Source organism: Prunus persica, chromosome G7 (assembly GCF_000346465.2).
Source record: "Prunus persica cultivar Lovell chromosome G7, Prunus_persica_NCBIv2, whole genome shotgun sequence".
In the NCBI taxonomy this organism is placed as follows: Eukaryota; Viridiplantae; Streptophyta; class Magnoliopsida; order Rosales; family Rosaceae; genus Prunus; species Prunus persica.
In genome coordinates this window covers 21,601,549-21,620,758 of record NC_034015.1, presented here as the reverse complement: position 1 = coordinate 21,620,758, position 19,210 = coordinate 21,601,549, and the positions used below count along the sequence as shown (strand labels likewise).

General features: G+C 37.0%; 4 protein-coding genes across 4 annotated transcripts; 1 reads left to right on the top strand and 3 right to left on the bottom strand.

The window, feature by feature from the left end:
* On the bottom strand, window positions 12–4,573 carry LOC18769462 (two-component response regulator ARR12). The gene is made up of 6 exons (XM_007204804.2): window positions 4,095–4,573; window positions 3,554–3,706; window positions 2,901–3,302; window positions 2,725–2,801; window positions 1,115–2,377; window positions 12–418 (listed from the first exon to the last, which is right to left on the bottom strand). The coding sequence occupies exons 1-6, from the start codon at window positions 4,240–4,242 to the stop codon at window positions 374–376; spliced, it is 2,088 nt and encodes a 695-aa protein (XP_007204866.2). The 5' UTR covers window positions 4,243–4,573; the 3' UTR covers window positions 12–373.
* LOC18769391 (protein ABHD17C) lies at window positions 6,720–10,480 on the bottom strand. Its single transcript, XM_007202333.2, has 5 exons — window positions 9,700–10,480; window positions 8,749–8,785; window positions 8,304–8,540; window positions 8,172–8,219; window positions 6,720–7,336 (listed from the first exon to the last, which is right to left on the bottom strand). Exons 1-5 carry the CDS (start codon window positions 9,996–9,998, stop codon window positions 7,076–7,078), a joined length of 882 nt encoding a protein of 293 aa, XP_007202395.1. The 5' UTR covers window positions 9,999–10,480; the 3' UTR covers window positions 6,720–7,075.
* Window positions 13,090–16,875, bottom strand: LOC18769164. Its single transcript, XM_007202255.2, has 9 exons — window positions 16,710–16,875; window positions 16,523–16,573; window positions 16,011–16,032; window positions 15,529–15,643; window positions 15,241–15,273; window positions 14,443–14,568; window positions 14,141–14,247; window positions 13,968–14,039; window positions 13,090–13,664 (listed from the first exon to the last, which is right to left on the bottom strand). Exons 1-9 carry the CDS (start codon window positions 16,854–16,856, stop codon window positions 13,300–13,302), a joined length of 1,038 nt encoding a protein of 345 aa, XP_007202317.1. The 5' UTR covers window positions 16,857–16,875; the 3' UTR covers window positions 13,090–13,299.
* LOC18771643 (chitotriosidase-1) lies at window positions 17,685–19,210 on the top strand. The gene is made up of 2 exons (XM_007202018.2): window positions 17,685–18,822; window positions 19,001–19,210. The coding sequence occupies exons 1-2, from the start codon at window positions 17,733–17,735 to the stop codon at window positions 19,018–19,020; spliced, it is 1,110 nt and encodes a 369-aa protein (XP_007202080.1). The 5' UTR covers window positions 17,685–17,732; the 3' UTR covers window positions 19,021–19,210.

Genomic DNA, 19,210 nt, shown 5'->3' with positions numbered 1-19,210 from the left:
TTTAACAATCATAAAGCTAAAGAGTCCGTTATTTCATCGTAAATAATTGTAAAAGGAAACAAGGAAGAAAATATGAAAAAATGATATACAGAAAGTTGACAACTTATTATGCCATTAGCCCATTACTCCAAACAGAAGAAAGAACTGAAAAGATGCGAGTTTGCTGTTTGCAACTTGCAAGGACATTAAAGTTGGCAACAGAACATGAGTAGAAGATGGGAAGAAAAACTACACGAGAGAGATGAAGAAATTACATAATGATACAAGTTTCTCATAGAGCAGGAGTAAACTGCGGCGATGCTGCCACCATTATCTCCGGCAGGAATTAGCACTAGTGTAGGCTGATCATATACATGATCCTAGAGACTAAGCATCAAATCCAAAACTCTCCATCCATTAGCATATTCTCGTTTTGTCCCTGTACAACAGTCTTCATATTATATACTGTTGAAGAGGAGGAGAAATAAAAAGTACAAATATACAAGACAGATAAGAGACACTGAAAATAAGGTGTAACAGAAACCAGGTATTCTTTCTATAATGAGATAAATAGTAATTATTCAACTTCCCAAAGCAAACACAAAACAGAACATGTTAATATGGATAGGACACGACACTTAAACAAGCACAAAAACGTAATTTAGGTTATATCTCTATATACAGTCTGCATATTTAGACATTCTCCACTCTCCAGCAATTCCTCTACCACATAATGATACATAGAGAGGAAAAAAAATAAACGAAAATAGACCAAATCTATTACTACTAAAATAAATGCGCCTTTCAAAATTTGTGCCATGTAAATTACTGCTTATTTAACAGACTTCCATGAATCAAAATAGATACATTAATTCTAGACAAGATGCAAGACATAATGCAATGTATAGACTAGACCATATTCAACATCAAATTATAGAGCTTCTACTGTCAAAAATGAGATCTTCTTTTTAACTCCAACATGGCCTATCTTAATCCTTTCTCAACAAAGGAAAAACGATATTGCATATATCAATAAGGATATAAGATCTAATACCCACTTCAATATGACTTTGCCAAAATAAGAGAACAAATCAATAATGGAACGGCCTTGTTATAAGCAGTTTTTTAATCATACCCCTTTCATTATCGCACCCATGATATCATTCAACGATTCATAACTATTTTGAACTAAACCATCATGCGACTTTGTTTGCTCCCACAGGTAGTCCTCACTGGGCTTCATCTTTGTTCCCATGGCAGATTTCTCAACCTCACTGAGCTGCATGACAGTTGGAGTGGCCCCATTTAACTGGTCAAATAAAGATGAATTCATCTTTTTACTGCAGACTGCATCACTTTGGTCCAAACTCTGGCTTAGGGGACTCACAATAACATTAGCAGAAACCGTGGGATTTGTGGCACTGAAAGTTAGATTCAAGTTGTGCTTGTAATCTCGCTTATGTTCTTCCCACCTTTGCTTTGGTGTGCAATCCATGGTTGGCACAACATCTCCAATCAAGCCTTCTTGGTTCCACACATTTCCTCTTAATTCCTCAGCAGGACCTGGAAGAACACTTAAAGACGAAAAATCATTTGGACTGTTCCCAATTTGAGGCCTGGTAGAAGAAAGACCCAAGTTATTCGCATGCAATTGACCATGATCGAAAGGCTCGCTCATTGGCAAATCATTCGATGGAAACTTAGATAACTGAACTGCAACCTGCCAACTTTCACTACATCGATTGTCATCCAGAAAATTGGAGGAGATTCCAATGTCAAAAGATTCTGGATTCAATGAAGCCAAACTAAGAGAAGACCGATTTCCAAATACTCCCATACCAAATGCTTGTTGTGGATTCCTGTGTAATATCAAAGGATTGCTTGAAGTAATGGAATCAGAATGAATTGAGCTAACAGACACACTTGTGTCTGGAAAGCTAGAGGGTACTGAATAACTTGTTGGATCATTATTGGGACTGGACTCTCCAATGTGAGCAGTATGTTTGCCCTGCTGCAATTGATTGAGTTCTAATGATGTTGGAATTGATTCATACAAATTTGGACTTTGGTTTGCAGGCAGAGCTGGCTGGAGCTTTACAAGATTACTAATAGAGTTGCTCAAGTTTTGGGAGTGACCAGGTTGGACCAGACCAGAAGAAGTAATTCCTCGTATGCTCAAACCAGCCGGGGAGTTTAATCTACCAAGCATCCCACCTGGTGCGTATGGTGATAAAGTGGCATTTGAGAGTCTTCGTGATCCAGCTAAGGACCGTAGATCTCCAAATCCATCTAGTGCACCCATGCGGATGTAAGAGGAATCTTTCCCCCCAAAAGCAGCAACCATGCTAGCTTGTTGGGTTGCAGTACTGCTGAGTCTTTTGAGGCAGAGCCTATATTTCTGCAACACAAAGTGAGAGCATAAGCGTGGTTGCAAAACCTAGTTTTCTGACAAGCCCAAAAGAAGTCATAGTGTTAAAATATTAAAGAATAGCTAGAATAGAACATTATCGCAATCACTTCTCTCACTAGAATGATTCCTTGAGTTGTTTCCAGATATTTCATGCTAAGTGTTTGATGGTGATTACAACATCGCATTTATATACATATATTATTAAATCACATGTATATGAAAATACAGATTATTCCTGGGTCGAAAAAAATATTTGATTTTGAATTCCAGAATTCTTGCAGCAAAGTTACATGGTAGTAAAGTTATTCTAAAAGTAAGGCAAAGGAAATATGTACCTGCAGATGGCTGGCCACATTTTCCCTCGTGAGTCCTTGAACATTCATCAGGTCAAGAATTTTCTTAGGAACAGCCCCTGCATATAGATTAAGGAAGAAGGGGGAAGAAACATTAGTCAAGAAGATAATCTGTATAACAAAAGCAACACATCACTTCTCTGGAGCAGATGACTCACTTTCAAGTCCCAACTGATGTACAGCTGCAACAAACTTTCCGTGCAGCTCTTTCGACCAAACTACCCGAGGCTTCTTTTGGGTGGATGGGTCCTCATTCTCATGTTCATCATCTTCATATTCTTCTTCCTCATCTTCATTTTGGTCCTTTCTTTTTCTATTGAATTTTCCATTCTGATCTGAGCTGCCTGCTGGTGAAACCCCCTGTCCCCCTTCGGTTTCATGGCAAGCCTTGTCTTGACTGGACGACTTGTTTTGGTCCTTGGAGTCGAACTTCTTTCTTCGGATTACATGTTGCCAGATATTCGTGAGCTCTTCCTTTCGAACAGGCTTCAACAGATAGTCACAAGCACCATGGGAGATTCCCTTCATTACAAGCTCTTTATCACTATGTCCTGACAACACTGGGACCATTTTACAACACAAAAATGATGTTAGTAACCAATTCATCTCCCACTTCTTCAACAATCACTATCTACTGCTCAACTTGAAATGGGGCCTAAGCAGGTTTTTTAGTATTAAAATAAAAGCCAGAAGTGTAACAGATACCAAAGAAAACTCAAATTATTTTTTTCACTTGCACTTAAATCCAATTCTAACAAGAGTAAAAAAGTTGTATTTTATGTCCGAGGATCCAGGATAAGTTCATGCTTACTAATCACAGGTAGGTCCATTTCCAGCCCTAAGAGCTCAAGTAGCTTAAAGCCATCCATGTCTGGCATACTTACATCAGTGATCACCAGGTCAAACCTATTTCTGCTTTCCCTCAACATTAGCAGTGCCTCGACTGCCTGAGTGGTCGTAGTAACTGCAAAAACCAGAAATCACGTAAACGATTCCAGTACCAAACTTTAACCTCTACTGGATTTAAGCGGATATTTTCAGAGCCCATTTAGTAAAACAGTGGAAAGAGCCTGACGAAAACTTGAATAAACAGTTTATGAACAGGAAATTAAGACTTCGCATAGTTTTTCTACCCGAGACTATGCATAGTTTGAGTTTAACAAGCTACTTCTTCTTTTATATCTAGATAAACAAACTAATTCAAAATTAAAGAACGGAATTTACATTATACTTCACAGTCGCGCGCGCACACACACACACACACAATTTGTTAGAACAAATTGACTAGAACTTGAAGAAAACTAAATGCAAATTCCTCCAAGGGAAAAACGATACGAGGAGAAGAAACAAACCTTGATACTGGCAATTCTGAAGGAGCCCCTCCAATAATCTGAGACAAATTGGATTGTCGTCAACAGCCAGGACACGCATACCCACCGGGAAACGGTCCATAGCCCCATCCTCACCAATCAAACCTCCCCTCTGGGCCTTCACAGTCATAGTGAATCAACAACTTTAAAGAGCGTGAGGAGAAAACAGAGATTAACCAGAAGAAGAAATGGAGACGGATAAAAATAAAAAACAAAAAACTAAGAGAGTGGCTAGAGAGAGAGAATGTGGGTAGAAGTAAAAGCTGTAGAAACGGACAATGATGGTGATGGCCAGAAGAACAGAGTGAAGAGTTCAACCCAACAAAACAGAAATCTTTTTAGTATTTTAAGTGAAAGTCTCTCTCTCTCTCTTTCAGAATTGTTTGTTCTTCTCTCTCTTCTGCGTCCTTGTCTTCAAGCTTTTATCTTTAATGGATTTTATAATACAAAGCTTGTCTTCTCTCTCAAGCTGTGTCCCTTTTTTTTAATTAGATAAACTCTTTCCTCTTATCTCATCTCTCTGTTTGTAACATATATATGTATATAATGTCCATAACAGGTCAATGGACCCTATCATTTTGGCATTTAATATTTAATCACCAATTCATGAATGTTTTTTTTTGGCATCTTGTTCAGTCAAAGTGAAATTTTTGAAATGCATCTTAGGGTTATTACTGGTTTTAGCAGCAGCAACCCCTCTGATAAGTAAGCTTCTAATGGAAATGGCGGGTAAAACGGTCCGTCGGATTTGGGGTATTATTATGGTAAGTCAGAGGACATTCTGTATAGGTTACTTTGACACATCTATACCGAGTGCCCTAATTTCTTGGGCATTTAATGCAAATTATCCTTAAATTTTCTGTTTTTGGTAAATTAATTGTATCTACCCGCAAAAATTCCTAATTGGTTTTTAAAAAGCGCGTGATTATAGCTCTTATTTTACAATGTGTTTCCTCCTTTGAGTATCGCGGGGGCACTATTTTTGTGTTCATAATAAAGGGTGGAGTATAATTAACGTATAATTGGGTATTATTATTTATTACTTATTACTAGGAGGAGCGTGTATTTCACATTTCCAGAAAGAGAGTCTCAGACTTTGATCTAAATAAGTGCCAAAAAATAGCACACAACCGAAGCCATCTCAGTATGTGTTAGGACGATGCCACGTTTCGGATTCTCATTGGGAGACTGAGTCCTCGGTGGGACCCGGTTTAGATTCCAGGGACCCCTGAAGACCAGAACCAGAAAGAAATGCAGCCTTCACGAGATACGACACGTCGGTCCCAGGATATGAGAGAGAGAGAGAGAGAGAGTACATGAATAAATAAATTAGGAATCAAAATTACATAAGCTCATGTGGGCTCCGCTGCTCACATGGTTGATTTGATGGTTACGGGCCTCTGGCGTTAAAGGTCACGTGACCTCAGAGCAGCTGAGCTCAAGGAGTGGATTTATTCAATTTCCCATTGACTTTATTTATTTAGGGTTTAAATTGGGAAAAGGCTATCATATCATTCACTCAGAAATTAGCAATCAGTAGTAATGAGTATTCGTTATATTAATAATAATAACAATAATGACTAAATGAATAACCTCATAATGTGGAATTGATTCATTTCAAACATTTGTTCAATCTCAGTAGAATGCAGCTGCTGCAACAACTGCGACTACATGTAAATGCAATGCGATGTACTAAATTTAAAGCGATTAACCAATTCGAGACTAAAAAAAAGAACAAGAGGTCATGAACATAGCCAAATTGTTTGATACCAACCTTTTTTAATTTTTTAAATATATATATTTTTTTTTCTAAGAATGCAGCCCAAATTCTTTTATCAGTGATGTGCAATGCAAGAACCACTTGAGAAACATGCTATTTTAATATGGTCTGCCATTTAAAGTACATATATGCTTCCACCTCTCCTAGTTTCCATATGCTACCACTATTGGATTGACCCTTCCTTCATGGTTCAGCTTTAGCAAAGTCTAAATAGTAATTATTTATGTCTTATTAGTACTTGAGTGCATAAAACATGCTACAACAACTGATGCAGCAGGCTTATTAAAATTGTTTTGAAGAGAAAAAGTCAAATCAAAGCTAACTAATTATATATGTATAGGGACATTCTCCAATAAGCATTTAAGTTAAAAATTAGTTATATACTTTTAATTTTGGGCGTTGGATTGCATTTAAAAAACTACCAACACATTTAACGAATGCAATGGCCAATATTAGAAATATGTTACAAATCCTTAACATAAAATACTTATTGAAGAATCTCCCTATGTATATATATATATATATATATATTACAATGAGCTTCTATTGAGGGACACTCTTGTATGACCCATTTCATATTGTATTTTACTAATTCAAACCATCTATTTTATAGATATTCATTTAAAGATCATCTCTACAAAAAAATAACTTGAATCTGATATCATTTGACTACTCAATTTAATTATTGAAATTTTAATACTTTCTTGAAGCACCATGTTCATTTATTTTGTAGGATACAATTAGATGTCGAAACGGTTTCCAATTTGTGTAATTTTTTACAAGAATGATCTATGAATGTAGACTTAAAAAACAGATGATTTGGATTGTAAATCAAAGCAACCCATGTATTTTCTCAACTGAAATTGATGATAGTCTCTTTACATAGAGATAGAGCTCAGTTTTTTAAATTGTACAAGAAACCCCAGATCAGGAACCAAACCTCTAGAAATTGTACATGTAAGTTCATTCCCCATCTCAAAAAATGGTCATCTGAACTGAACTAGATCTGGATCAAACATTCTAGGTATGATTCCTCCTATCTGTTCCTCTACCAAGAAAAATACCAGGCTGGATAGCTACGTTGCTGCCAAAGCAATCATAGCTATTCGTGTAGACGGGGTGACAATGCAGTGGAACTATCTGTTTCCATTCGCTACTTCTCAACTGATATCAAGAAAACCAGCTATTTTTTTCCAAATCTCAAGCACTTGTTGTGTTTTACTTCTGTGATACTTAGGTTAGAAGTGAGTTGTTTCTTCGTTTGTTTAGCGAGCGAAAGTTTCTCCATTGCATTTATGAATTTGCGTAAGTGCTTAATGTACTCGGGATATGTTTCGAGATTGCAGTGGCCTCCACCCTTGACCCATAAGGGATCATACTTTTCCTTGGAAAGTTCCCATAAACGCTTTCCATGGGACCAATCAACAATTTCATCATCTGTTCCCTGCAAAATAGTCCGTTTAAACATGCATCACCAATGGCAGCATATCGATCAATCAAATCAGAAGCAACCATTCATACGAGAACAAAGGGAATCTGAATAAAACCACAAGTGTAAGATCTTTCAATTGCATGTTTAGGATTACACATATTAATTGTTGTAATTGTTAAAGTTACAGCCTTTTGTTAGGAATTAAATCCAAAGGAGGTGTCTAACTGTAATTTTTCCTTTCACTAATCACAACAGGTTCTTGATACTGATATAAAATCTACTTTCTCTATGACAATGTTTTTGATAAGTTTTTCACTTCTTAAAATCATTTTATAAAAGTATCCATTAATGTGAAATACGTATAATTGTAATATTTGGTAGTTCCTGTAGGAGTTTACTATTTTGTATCCAAATTTCCATTATTTAACAAGGAAACTTCACATGTAGGATCAATTCCAGGCTTCCTGGCCTCTTTATGAACTACCAGAAAAGAATCTTTTACCAGTCCTTTCCAAATGGCAACTGACATTAGTCTGGTTGAGGAAACAAGCAACAAAAGCATATGAATTAAGCCAGCTCTAGTATTTATTTATTTTTTCTTCCTTTCTTCCTTTCTTTTTGGACAGATGAAACTTACTTATTCAAATCCAAAGAAAAATGTTGTTCAGTTTAGTTGATAACAAAATAGCTTTTCATTCTTAAGTTACGACTCTTTAATGTTTTTCATCAAACAGAAGTTGAGAAAAAGGTGAGGAGGGAGGAGAAAACAATAGAACCACAACACAAATACATTGAATTCTAAAAGAATGGTACTCAAACAAAATAAGTGAAGGGAATAACTACTTACATGTATAACTAAAACCGTACAGTTGACGTGCCGTATTTTGTCTATATTCTGAAAATATTGCAGAGGGATTTTCAGTACAAGTTCAATAAACTGAGCTCTGTAACAGAATAAGAGATTCAAAGAAGAGCTTACTTTGAAAATGTCAAACCAAAACGTCAACTTGACGGGATACAAGACTCGTATGCCTGACAGGATGGCACTATGAAGAACAACGGCTCTCAGTTTCTGTAAGCGAGAACCCAAGTGCAGTGTTGGTCCGCTTCCAACAGATTGGCCATACAGTATCAAATCCTCTTGTCTTATTTCGTAGTCGTTCTTTAAACAATCGTACACAGCTTCTATGTCATAATATGTGTTGAACTCAGATGGCTAAAAATTTACCAACATTAACACTTTTCAGTCATAGAGTTTGCAATTCAATGCAGGTCAATAGATTGACAAACGGATGTAAATTTGAGATTTTAAATAAAATAAATCCTATAGTTCTGTAATGTCATATTTCAGAGCCTGCACTAAACTTTCAAATCAAAGAGAAACTTTTAGTGCAAACCAACTTCATAGATTACTTAACACTTACCTTACCAGCTGATGCTCCATATCCTGAATAGTCATAGCTGCCACAAAGAAAAATATCTGACGTAAATAATACGGGAGGGTTCATAACTACTGCAGCACAGAGCATCAGAAAACTCATAGCATATCAGCTGCCTGCGTGTTACATTCAAAGTTCCTGACTTTTTTTCTCTTTTTTTTTAAATGTTACATTCAAAGATTCTCATTGGCTGCTTGACCATATTTTACAAATAATAAATAAATAATGTACTCTCAAGTACGTAATAAATGCTGGCACAGTAACATTCTCATCCTATGCATCCATTCCAACTCCCAAACCCCACCAAAAAATGAAATTAAAAATTTAAAGCTCCATGACCAATCAAAAATTTAAAGCTTAAACAAGTATCTATGAGTTTGTACTCGCCTCCATTGTTTACCAGAAAAACCCATGTTGAAATTTCAAATAGAATACTAGGATTACAGATAATTTTCTGTTTGGTCTCTTTTTGAAGGAGTCAGGCTCACGCCAAACGGAACGAACATGAAAAGATTATGATGCCGGCAGCTTTAAGCCTGCCATTAATCAAACTTTAAAAGCTGAAATGATCCCCGGATATGCAGAGAAACAAATGAAACAAGCACATGACCGTTCATATTTCATCCAAATTCAGAAATCAATCCAAACAAAACGAGGAAAATAATCAATAAACTGAAAATTTGGAACCAATAACAAATTCAAGATACTGTATGAGGGGTGTTCAATCAATATTTTTTTGTAAGCAAAAAAAGGAGAAACTACCTTGCAAATGACAGATTGGCCAAAACCAAAAGGCCCATTTCAGATTAATAAAAAACCAAGCCGACCCATCAAAATCCAGAATAGATTTCCAAAACAAGCAAAAAGCAAAGCAACACAAGAAGAAGAAGGAAAAAAAAAGGGAAAAATGAAGGAGAAATAGAATATAATTAATACCTCATAATATTGACACGCAGGTGAGCCCTGAGCTCAATGAAGAGCTCGTGCATCTGACCCAAGTCAGCAGCATTACCATGCGAGTAGAGAAGCGTGAACCTGGCAAAAGGGTGCTTCCAAAACGTGGCAACGATCTTGTTCCCTGCTTTTGTATCAAGCAAATGCACTTCCATGTTCTTGTCAGCTGTAACTCCCGAGAACACAAGCTTACCACCGTCGTCTTTGTGCACATCATAGGTGGGTGGGTCTGGAGGGAAAAATGCAAACTTTGCAGCCACACCCGACGTTACATTGCCCATTAACACAGATCACCAATTGGGATATGTGGTTCAGGCATGAAACAGAGCTCAGGCTAAAATGGTGGGGGGGTTGAGTTTTTTTAATCCTTTTTATCTGAGCTTGGTTGTGTTGTTGTTGTTCATTATGAAATTAAAAGCCAAAACCAATAATGGGGTTTCCCTTGTTTCTTTTTGGTGTTTAATTTTTTGAGGGGTGGGGTGGGGGTTTTGGTTTGTGTGAATTTTTTTACTGGGGATGATGGAAAGGCAAAGCAGGTGGCGTCAGATGAAATTAAAGGTGAAAGAGGAGGGCAGGGGGGGGTGGCAGAAAATAGATCCGATCTAAGCGGGTGAGCTGGAAATGATGTTGTTGGAGAGGAACAAAGATGAAACACTCTGAGAATCTCAACACAGAATCCGCACATTTCATCTTATTATTGTATCTCCTCTTGTCTCGTGTATTCTCTTCTTCTTCTCTCTCTCTCTCTCTCTCTCTCTCTCTCTCTCTCTCTCTCTCGTATTATAATTAATAATTAATAATTAATAATAATTTGAATCATGATTAGGATTATTATTATTGTAAGTATATACTTTAATTTAGTTTAGTTTTATTATCTCTAAGGGAATAACTTAAAGGTATGTTGTTATTTTGTAAATAACAAGAAACAAGAGGTTGGTTGATGATGTGATTCGTATGTATGTGTTATGTACAAGTTACAACTTCTCGACAGGAAAACTAGATATCAAATGTCATATTTGCCCCTCAACATAAATTGTGGACATCAATGAAAATTGGTTGAATTCAAAAACTGATAAAGACGGTTGAATTCACTACTTTCACATAATTAAATTAAATAATTATCATTAATTCATGACTTTCAGTTATTCACCCTTCAGCTGCAAAACTAGATTATTCATAATCACTGTTTACGTAAGGAAAAATATATATTAAATTAACACATCTGAATTAACCATAAATCCTAAATAAAAGCAAAAATATTTATGACTTAGGTCAGTAATGTTTCATGTTAAATTATTTGGTAAAACAAAATCTCTATATACATGATATATAAACCGTGGTTAATTATGTATTTATTCGACCAAAAATTGGTTATGTATTTATGTATTTTATAATTAAAGAAAAACGTTTTTTCTTCGAGAAATAACAAGGGAAGGGGAAGATCACAAGGAAGTGGACGGATGGACGGGCGAGATTCGGTCAAAGACTGTCGAGGATCTTCGAAGAAAGGGAGAAGTTGAGCAGAAATGTCAGAGTCTGACATTCCTCATTTTGCTTGCTTTGTTGAGCCAATGTTTTGCCAAAAAAATATATGACACTTGGGTTGGTTTGCCTTTCTCTTATTCAGTCAATTCACAACTGCCCCGCCCCACAAGCTTTGACCCAAATTACCCACTTAACCCCCATTTTCCTCACTTATTATTAGTTTTAGATCCAAAATCAATTATGTTCCTAGAATTATAACCTATATATGCAGAATCGAGGAAGACTTTTATGAAACGGAAATAACATTCTTTTGTTATTCTCGACTAATAACGTTATGACACATATAATAATATTTCTATGTAACATAGAATTATTGATCGGAAATATCAAAATGGTGTTATTCCCATTGCAAATTTGCAACTAAATTTTTTCTGTGTATTATTATATAAAAAGGAGCATATGTTACATCTGTCATTTTATTATAAATCTAAAAGAAAATCAGTTCACAGTTTGGTTAAGCCTTTTTTTTTTTTTTGGGGTCTAAATTGATTTGCCTAAACAGGGGAAGATCACAAGTGGAAAGTTGGGAAATTTTGGGATTTAGGGGTGTATTCAGCTAGGATTGTAGTTGTTATTACTGACTCTTGAAATTATTATAATCTAATGATTGGTACAAGGCAAACTAGTCAGGGGGAATTTTCCCATTTTCAATTCACAGGGCAAACTTGCTTTAGGTGATTATGGAGTAGGTCCAATAATAGCTACTTCTGTGTATTTCCAGATAAACAAAAAAAAAAAAAAAAAAGTAAAAACCTTTAGATCAAACATAGAAATTTCAGAATTTTTAAAAGCATTTAGAGAAAAAAATTAATGGTTAATAACTTAATTGTGAGTTTGAGATGAGATAAATGTATTTCTTATTTTTTGCTGGGTCCTGCTCTGCACAATGATAATAGTTTCTTTGAATTGAAATGGCCCAGCTGGGGGATGTCATCAAGAAATGAGTTGACTGGCCTTTAGCAGTAGAGTAGGGGACCTTGTGCTTTAAGCTTGGGGGACCAAATCAATGAACTGAAAGATGTATTTATATATCGCAATAATATGGCCTCCTTTTACAAATTTGATAATTATCATCTCATTGAAGTTAATCCCTATGGTTAGTTGACTATGATTAGGACTGAAGTTGACAAATTATGAGTAATTGAGTGATTTTGGACCAATAACAGTCAATAAGTAAAGTGAATAGTACAGCCAAAGGTTTAGGGTAAGTCTTAATTCTGTGCACTAACCAAGGAAAAGAAATTTGGGTCAATAAAGCAAAGATTGCTTGGAAAATGTGCACTAAGCAAAGGGAAAAGGGAGAAATGCAATAATAAGATGTTGATAAGAAAACAAACGAAAAAAATAAAGAAGAAAGAGCATCATTTGTGTTCTGTGCCATCACTTGCTTGAAATAATTGCAAAATTGAGGAAATTTATGAAATGGTTGATCAGTTTTCAAGTTAATTAAGTTTGATTAACAGATCAAAGGGGAAACAAAAGGTTCCTTTGCTAATGGTGGCCATCAAATCAGCGAAAAATTGGTTATCTCAGGCAACCAAAAGGCACGGCTTGAGATTCTTTACCAACCACATCATACATTTGCCTTGCCTCCCTCAATAATCTACTGAAATTATAACACAAGGGGTCCACAAAAGGTAAAATCCATACAGGTCAGTTTTTCATTACTTGCATTGGGAAGAACAACTAGTTTTGGCACGTTGAGGAACTCTCAGACTGAAAAGGTCATTGAGCGCCAACCAACATCATCCAACATTGAATTTGATCAAGTTTGGCAAACTAAATAGCAATAGAATGCCAATGCTCCTGTGCTTGTGCTTGCTTTGATTATTTTTAATGAAATTGAGACATAAGTAAGATTTTATAGAAATGAGTTTCATGTTCATACAAACTTGATTTGTTTTGTTTGGAAACCTAATAGCATATACATCCAACAGTGTTAAACAACTATTTTCCTTTAACTCAGGACATTGTGGACAGATAACCTACTTCCATACATACAAATATGGATAATACTAAAATCAAAACCAGAGAAATCTAATGGGCGCTGTTGAATAACATGTGCTCCTCTTCCAATGTGATCCTATCGCCGACAACTGAAACCCAACTTTCAACAATTTTATCTACTGCTCCGTCCACAATCTCCACTATAGTGAAGGCACGGATGGTGCCACAGGACTCTGGTGTTGAAAGATGGGGTTCTTTATTCACGAATTCATCATTTAGTCTCTTAACCCTCGGAACAATGGCCCCATTCAGGTATATAGTGTTGTCAGCTCCAACCACTATCATTTTCCGAAGACCATTTCCATCTGCTAGCTGTTTATGCATGTGACCAAACACTACCAATGGGCCACAGATTTTTCCCGTCTCTTTTAAGAGGGACAGAGCTTGTGCTAGATCTGCACCAGAAGAACAAGTGTTCATGTTATTACATCTTAATATAGATGAACAAATCACACGAAGGACGTAACTCGCCTCCTTTCCATAACCAGACTCTTAGATTCGTCGAGTCACCAGTCACATGCAGCAACCCAAAAGACCCAGTAGGAAGTGACATCAATTTAACGTGTAAAACTAAGTTTACAAAAATAACACAAACCCTTTCAGTGATTCACTGAAGAAGTTCGGATCATGCCTTTATGGGGTTGGCAACCTAAACGTAGAGATGCACACCAATGTAGAGTCAATAGCTTAATTATTACCTGGGTCACCATGGTCTCCGCCTCCATACACCCAATCTTTTCCGCATATGTCATCCGAGTTAGAACCAAGACCTGCACAAATAGTGAACTCAGAAATTTGCATTTACATGAAGTAACAAAATTTCCCTAAAATGCCAGATTACGATTTATTTCAGCAGAGCAGACTGATAAACCTGTGGGGCCATTATGTGCAAGAAGTATGACTAAATGGTCCTCTGGAGCACCCAAAGCTGCTTTGCATATTCTCTTAGCACTTCCATCCATGTCTTGGACCCCATACCTAAAAGGTTGTTTCAACACATAATTTAGGCCATCATTGAGGAGAACACAATGTTTTTCTGATGAATTTTCCATCATATATGTGACCCATACATAGTATCATGAAAAATGGTTACAATTTTTGGATAAGAGGCCAAGAAAATTGATAAAACTCTAGTTTCATGTTTAATCAACAGCTGCTAAAACCATTACACACCTCGCAGACAGAAGCTTTGCCCGAAACAACTGCTGTCCCCCACAAGAAAACGGTCGCCCACCAACAACGCTCAGTTTTACCAAAGGAAAGTCCAAACGCCGATAAGCTACATGCTCCTCGCCAAGACTGAGCATTACAAGTATTATCACTTAACAACACAATTAACTTGCAGCTGCAACAACGTAAGAATAACATGTGGCCTTCCAAATGTAAATAATTCGGTCACCCAACGTTCCATCATTTAGGACTGTTGGAACTGTTTGACCTGATTTTGTTCATTAATGTCCATTTCAGCCTGGTTTACTAGCGATATCATCTCATGTCAAACTAAAATCTCTCCTCTGACCAAATTTGAGCTTCTTTTGGTTCCCTGGAAGCAGTTGGAAATTAACTTTGAAAGCCAATCAATATGACACAATCTTCACCAATCTATGAAAAGGACTGGAATACTATAGTTGGCATTAGCGTATGCAAAAGAATCCTCAAATTCTGGGGAATTTGGTTTTTAAAAGGAAAATCATAAAGAGCATGATTGAAAAACTTGTGTCGGATACATTCTGCACTCTAACATTTTCAACGCATTGCAAAACAAGGAAAAACAATTAAAACAATAAAATATTTCATTGGCAACCATGACATCTGTATGCAACTGCGAATTCATTGAATTGATATAAATGTAGTATAACAGGAAAAATACTATCTTTTAATGTGAATGACAAGTAATAACTGATAAAAAAAGATGTAACACAAATGGTAATTTCAGAATGTTTGACAATCATGAAGATAAGACAAGCTCACCATTCTAGCTGAAGTTGAACGCCATCTTTTTTCCTGATATTCAAAATTAAAATATCAAATTAACCAGATTATCATAAACTCGGAATTAGAATTACATCAACATTCTTGATGATGCAGAGGCAGACAGAATAGGGGTGGGGCGGGAGTGAAGGGATAGATAGATCAGTTGAGGTACACTCTAAACTCACCATATTAATAGTTACATGCTTGACTATACTAGGCTGTGTGACTACATGAATTAAGAATTAAAGACTATTCAAACATATGGAAACACTATCCAGAACTTACTTTCCAGAAAACTGTTTTGTATGCCAGGCATCATGGTTTCCCAGAATAACTGCTTTAGCAAATCCGAGCTTTGCAACGCTCTGAACGAGTTCAACGTTCTCTTCACCAAAATCACCTGAACAAAAACAGACCAACTATAGGTTTACATAAAACAAATAACCGACTACGCTAATGCAGAAACAAGAAATCAATTTAGATCACAGATGGCTAAGTGTCTAAATTTGATTTAGTTTTTTTCTGATAACTTATTTATCTTAACCTTTACAACACTTAAGGGCATGTCATGAATTTATCAAACATGCAAATGACAAATGTGGTGTGTGCCGGTGCGATGTCAACCATGAACCGAGATCTCTTTTGTATATGCTAAAGTAGCTTAGTAACCAATGCGGAAACAAAAGAAAGTGAAGGAGCTGAAAATCGAAAGTGAGAAGCACCGAAAAACAATAGGTAGATGAATAGTCAGGGAGAATGGAACCTGCCTGTAAAAAGAACCAAATCGGGCTGCAGTTCAATAAAGTTATAAACTCATATTAGATTTCTTTGTAGGAAATACAACTTTTTGATAAAAACGTAAAAAAAAAAAGTGTATAACTACAACAAGAAACACAAAATCAATAACAAAAAAGAACTTATATTTCAAGCATTCAAACAAGTGCTGCTCGTGATTGCAGACGGGCGTGTATAATAGTGCCCCAAACTACAAACTTTCAATACCTACAAATCCTGTCCAATTTTAGTTCAAAGTTTCTACTTGTAAAAAGACTCTGAAACCTCAAATTTCAGCTCAAACTCGAGCTTGGCCAAACAAATGCTAATACATCTTAAAAAGCTTAGCTAAACATAACTCCAGCACAGCCTTAGCCAAGCCAAGGCAAATCAAAATCAAACTCCTTCTAAAGTTAACCACGAAATTTACTCTATATATTTATCTCCCAAATAACTAAAGATTATATCTTTTACAGTAGAAGAAAATATAGAGGGAAATGCACACCTGCAGCAGTTCAAGTGCCTTCGTATCTTCTTCTAGATTCCACTGATCATGCTTCAGAAGCCAAAATAATAATAAAAAGGTGAAATTTGAGAAGCAAACAAAACGAATTTGTCTATAAAAAGAATCAGCAGGCCAGGGCACGGTTTCAAAAATCCACACACATACAGAAAGAAAGAGAGAGCCTTACGACGTCGCCGACAATTGCTATTCGAGCTGAGCTACGAGCTGAGGCGGTGGCCATGGAGGCGCGTGTGGCGATGTGCTTGGACAAAGGGTTGGGAGGCGAACCGGAGGGAGAACACACGGTGGGAGCGTGTACCAACGTGCTTAGCATTACCTCTCTAGAGTCTAGTCTCGCTATCTCTCCCGCGTGTACCAACGTCAACTTAATTGTTGAATCCGTGAGATCGATCGTTCACGTGGCAGCGGCAATCTTTTGGAACCGTTGGATTTATTTGTGGGTCCAACCGATTAGGAGCACATACTGCACGTGCACGTTATCATGTACTTCACGTGCTTTTTTTTTTTGGGGTGGACTTTCACATGTTTAAAGAAACACAAAAGAAAAAGCAATTATTTAATTTTAATTTTAATTTTTTTAATACAAGTAATATTGAAGAAGGAACGTAGAACTTTGAATGGAGAAGGGGTACATCCTAATCACTTGAATTATAACCCCTTGCAGAAGAAGCAAATGTGTACATAATAGCACCATGGACTACAACATTTGGGTTTTGGACCTCCCTAACCAGAAGGGATGCCAGTCTAAAGTCCAATCTTTCAAGTAGGCCATTATAATTTATAAGGGTTATAAATAGCAACTTAGGAGATGTCAACTATATCTTATAAGTTAAGATCCCTCTAACTCCTACTTTTGGATGAATAAAGATGTTCACATTGTGGATAAGAATCAGTTTCTTACCAATGTATTTGATGTTTATACACTACATACGTCATTACCAATCGGCAAAAATTAGTCAAAACTCAAGAACTTGATATGTTTGGCAATCTACGCCAATAGCACCGCACAAAAGTCTCTTAATGCAACTTTCTTTCTCCAAAGTCCAAAGTCCAAAGTCCAAAGTCCAATATATAATTTTACACGCAACTTTGCATCATCTTGTGTTGTGTTGTGTGTATATATACACATAAAAGATCGTCATAACAATCAGCAAGCAAGAACCATTTCCTCTTTCATCCATTTGCTGCAATGTCTTCCAAGTTAACACTTCCATTGATCCTTCTTTCGGGTCTCATTTTCCTTGCCCAACTCAGCTTCTCAACCGGCCAAACTGTGGTTAAGGGCGCTTACTGGTTTCCTGACAGTGGCTTCCCAGCCTCCAGCATAAATTCCAGCCTTTTCACTCATCTATTTTGCGCATTTGCTGATCTTAATTCCGACACTTACCAAGTCACCGTTTCTTCCTCAAACTCAGCCCCCTTCTCAAGCTTCACACAAACAGTACAAAAAAACAACCCTGCAGTGAAAACCCTCTTATCCATTGGCGGAGGAAATGCTAATCCAGCAACCTTTGCGGCAATGGCCAGCCAAGCCAGCCGGCGCAAATCATTCATTAACTCCTCCATCACGTTAGCAAGGTCTTACAACTTCCACGGCCTGGACCTCGACTGGGAATATCCATCCTCCACCACTGAGATGACCAACTTGGGCAGCCTTCTCACCGAGTGGCGAGCTGCCGTGGCCAATGAGTCCAAGGCCTCTGGCAAGACTGCTTTGCTTTTAGCCGCCGCTGTCTTTCGCTCTGCAGATTACTACACCATAAATTACCCCTTCCAGGCCATATCAAACAGTTTAGACTGGATCAATGTCATGGCTTATGACTTCTACGGCCCTGGTTGGTCCCCAAACAACACCGGACCACCTGCAGCATTGTACAACAGTCAGGTTAGCGGGAATGCTGGTATCACATCCTGGATTCAAGCAGGTTTGGCTGCCAAAAAGATAGTGCTAGGCCTTCCCTTTTATGGCTACGCATGGCGTTTATTGAACGCGAATAACCATGGCCTTTATGCTCCTGCTAATGGATCGGCTATAGGGCAATACGGGGATCAAGGCTACAACCAAATAAGAAATTTCATAAGCCAGAATGGGGCACAAACAGTGTACAATGCCACGGTTGTTACAAACTATTGCTACTCAGGAACAACATGGATTGGTTATGATGATACGCAGAGCATCTCTGCAAAGGTTTCATATGCCAAGGTAACAAAAGGGCTTCTTGGTTACTTTGCGTGGCATGTTGGTGCTGACAACAGTAATTGGGCTCTTTCTCAAACAGGTTAGTAACAACACCAGTAATTTGCATAATATATATGAATTTAATTCTTCTAAATTCAATAATACAATATGTGGTTGTGTAGTTTTTGGCTGAACAAGACGATAACTATTTGTTTAGTGGCACTAATTACTGTTGATTGATTTAACTATATGATTTTTTTTGTTTTTCCTTCTTGCAGCTTCAAGCACATGGGGATGAGCACAAAGATTACAGTTACTGCTGATATGATACATCTACGTTTTAGGGTTGGTTAATTACATAAAATAAGCCCACGCTCTGTATCCAGATAGAGCTGTTACTTGCAATAAGACTAATCGACCAGATAAACAATAAGATTTCCAATTTCTGTTTATTCTTCCATTAATGTCATGTAGACTTCGATTCCAAC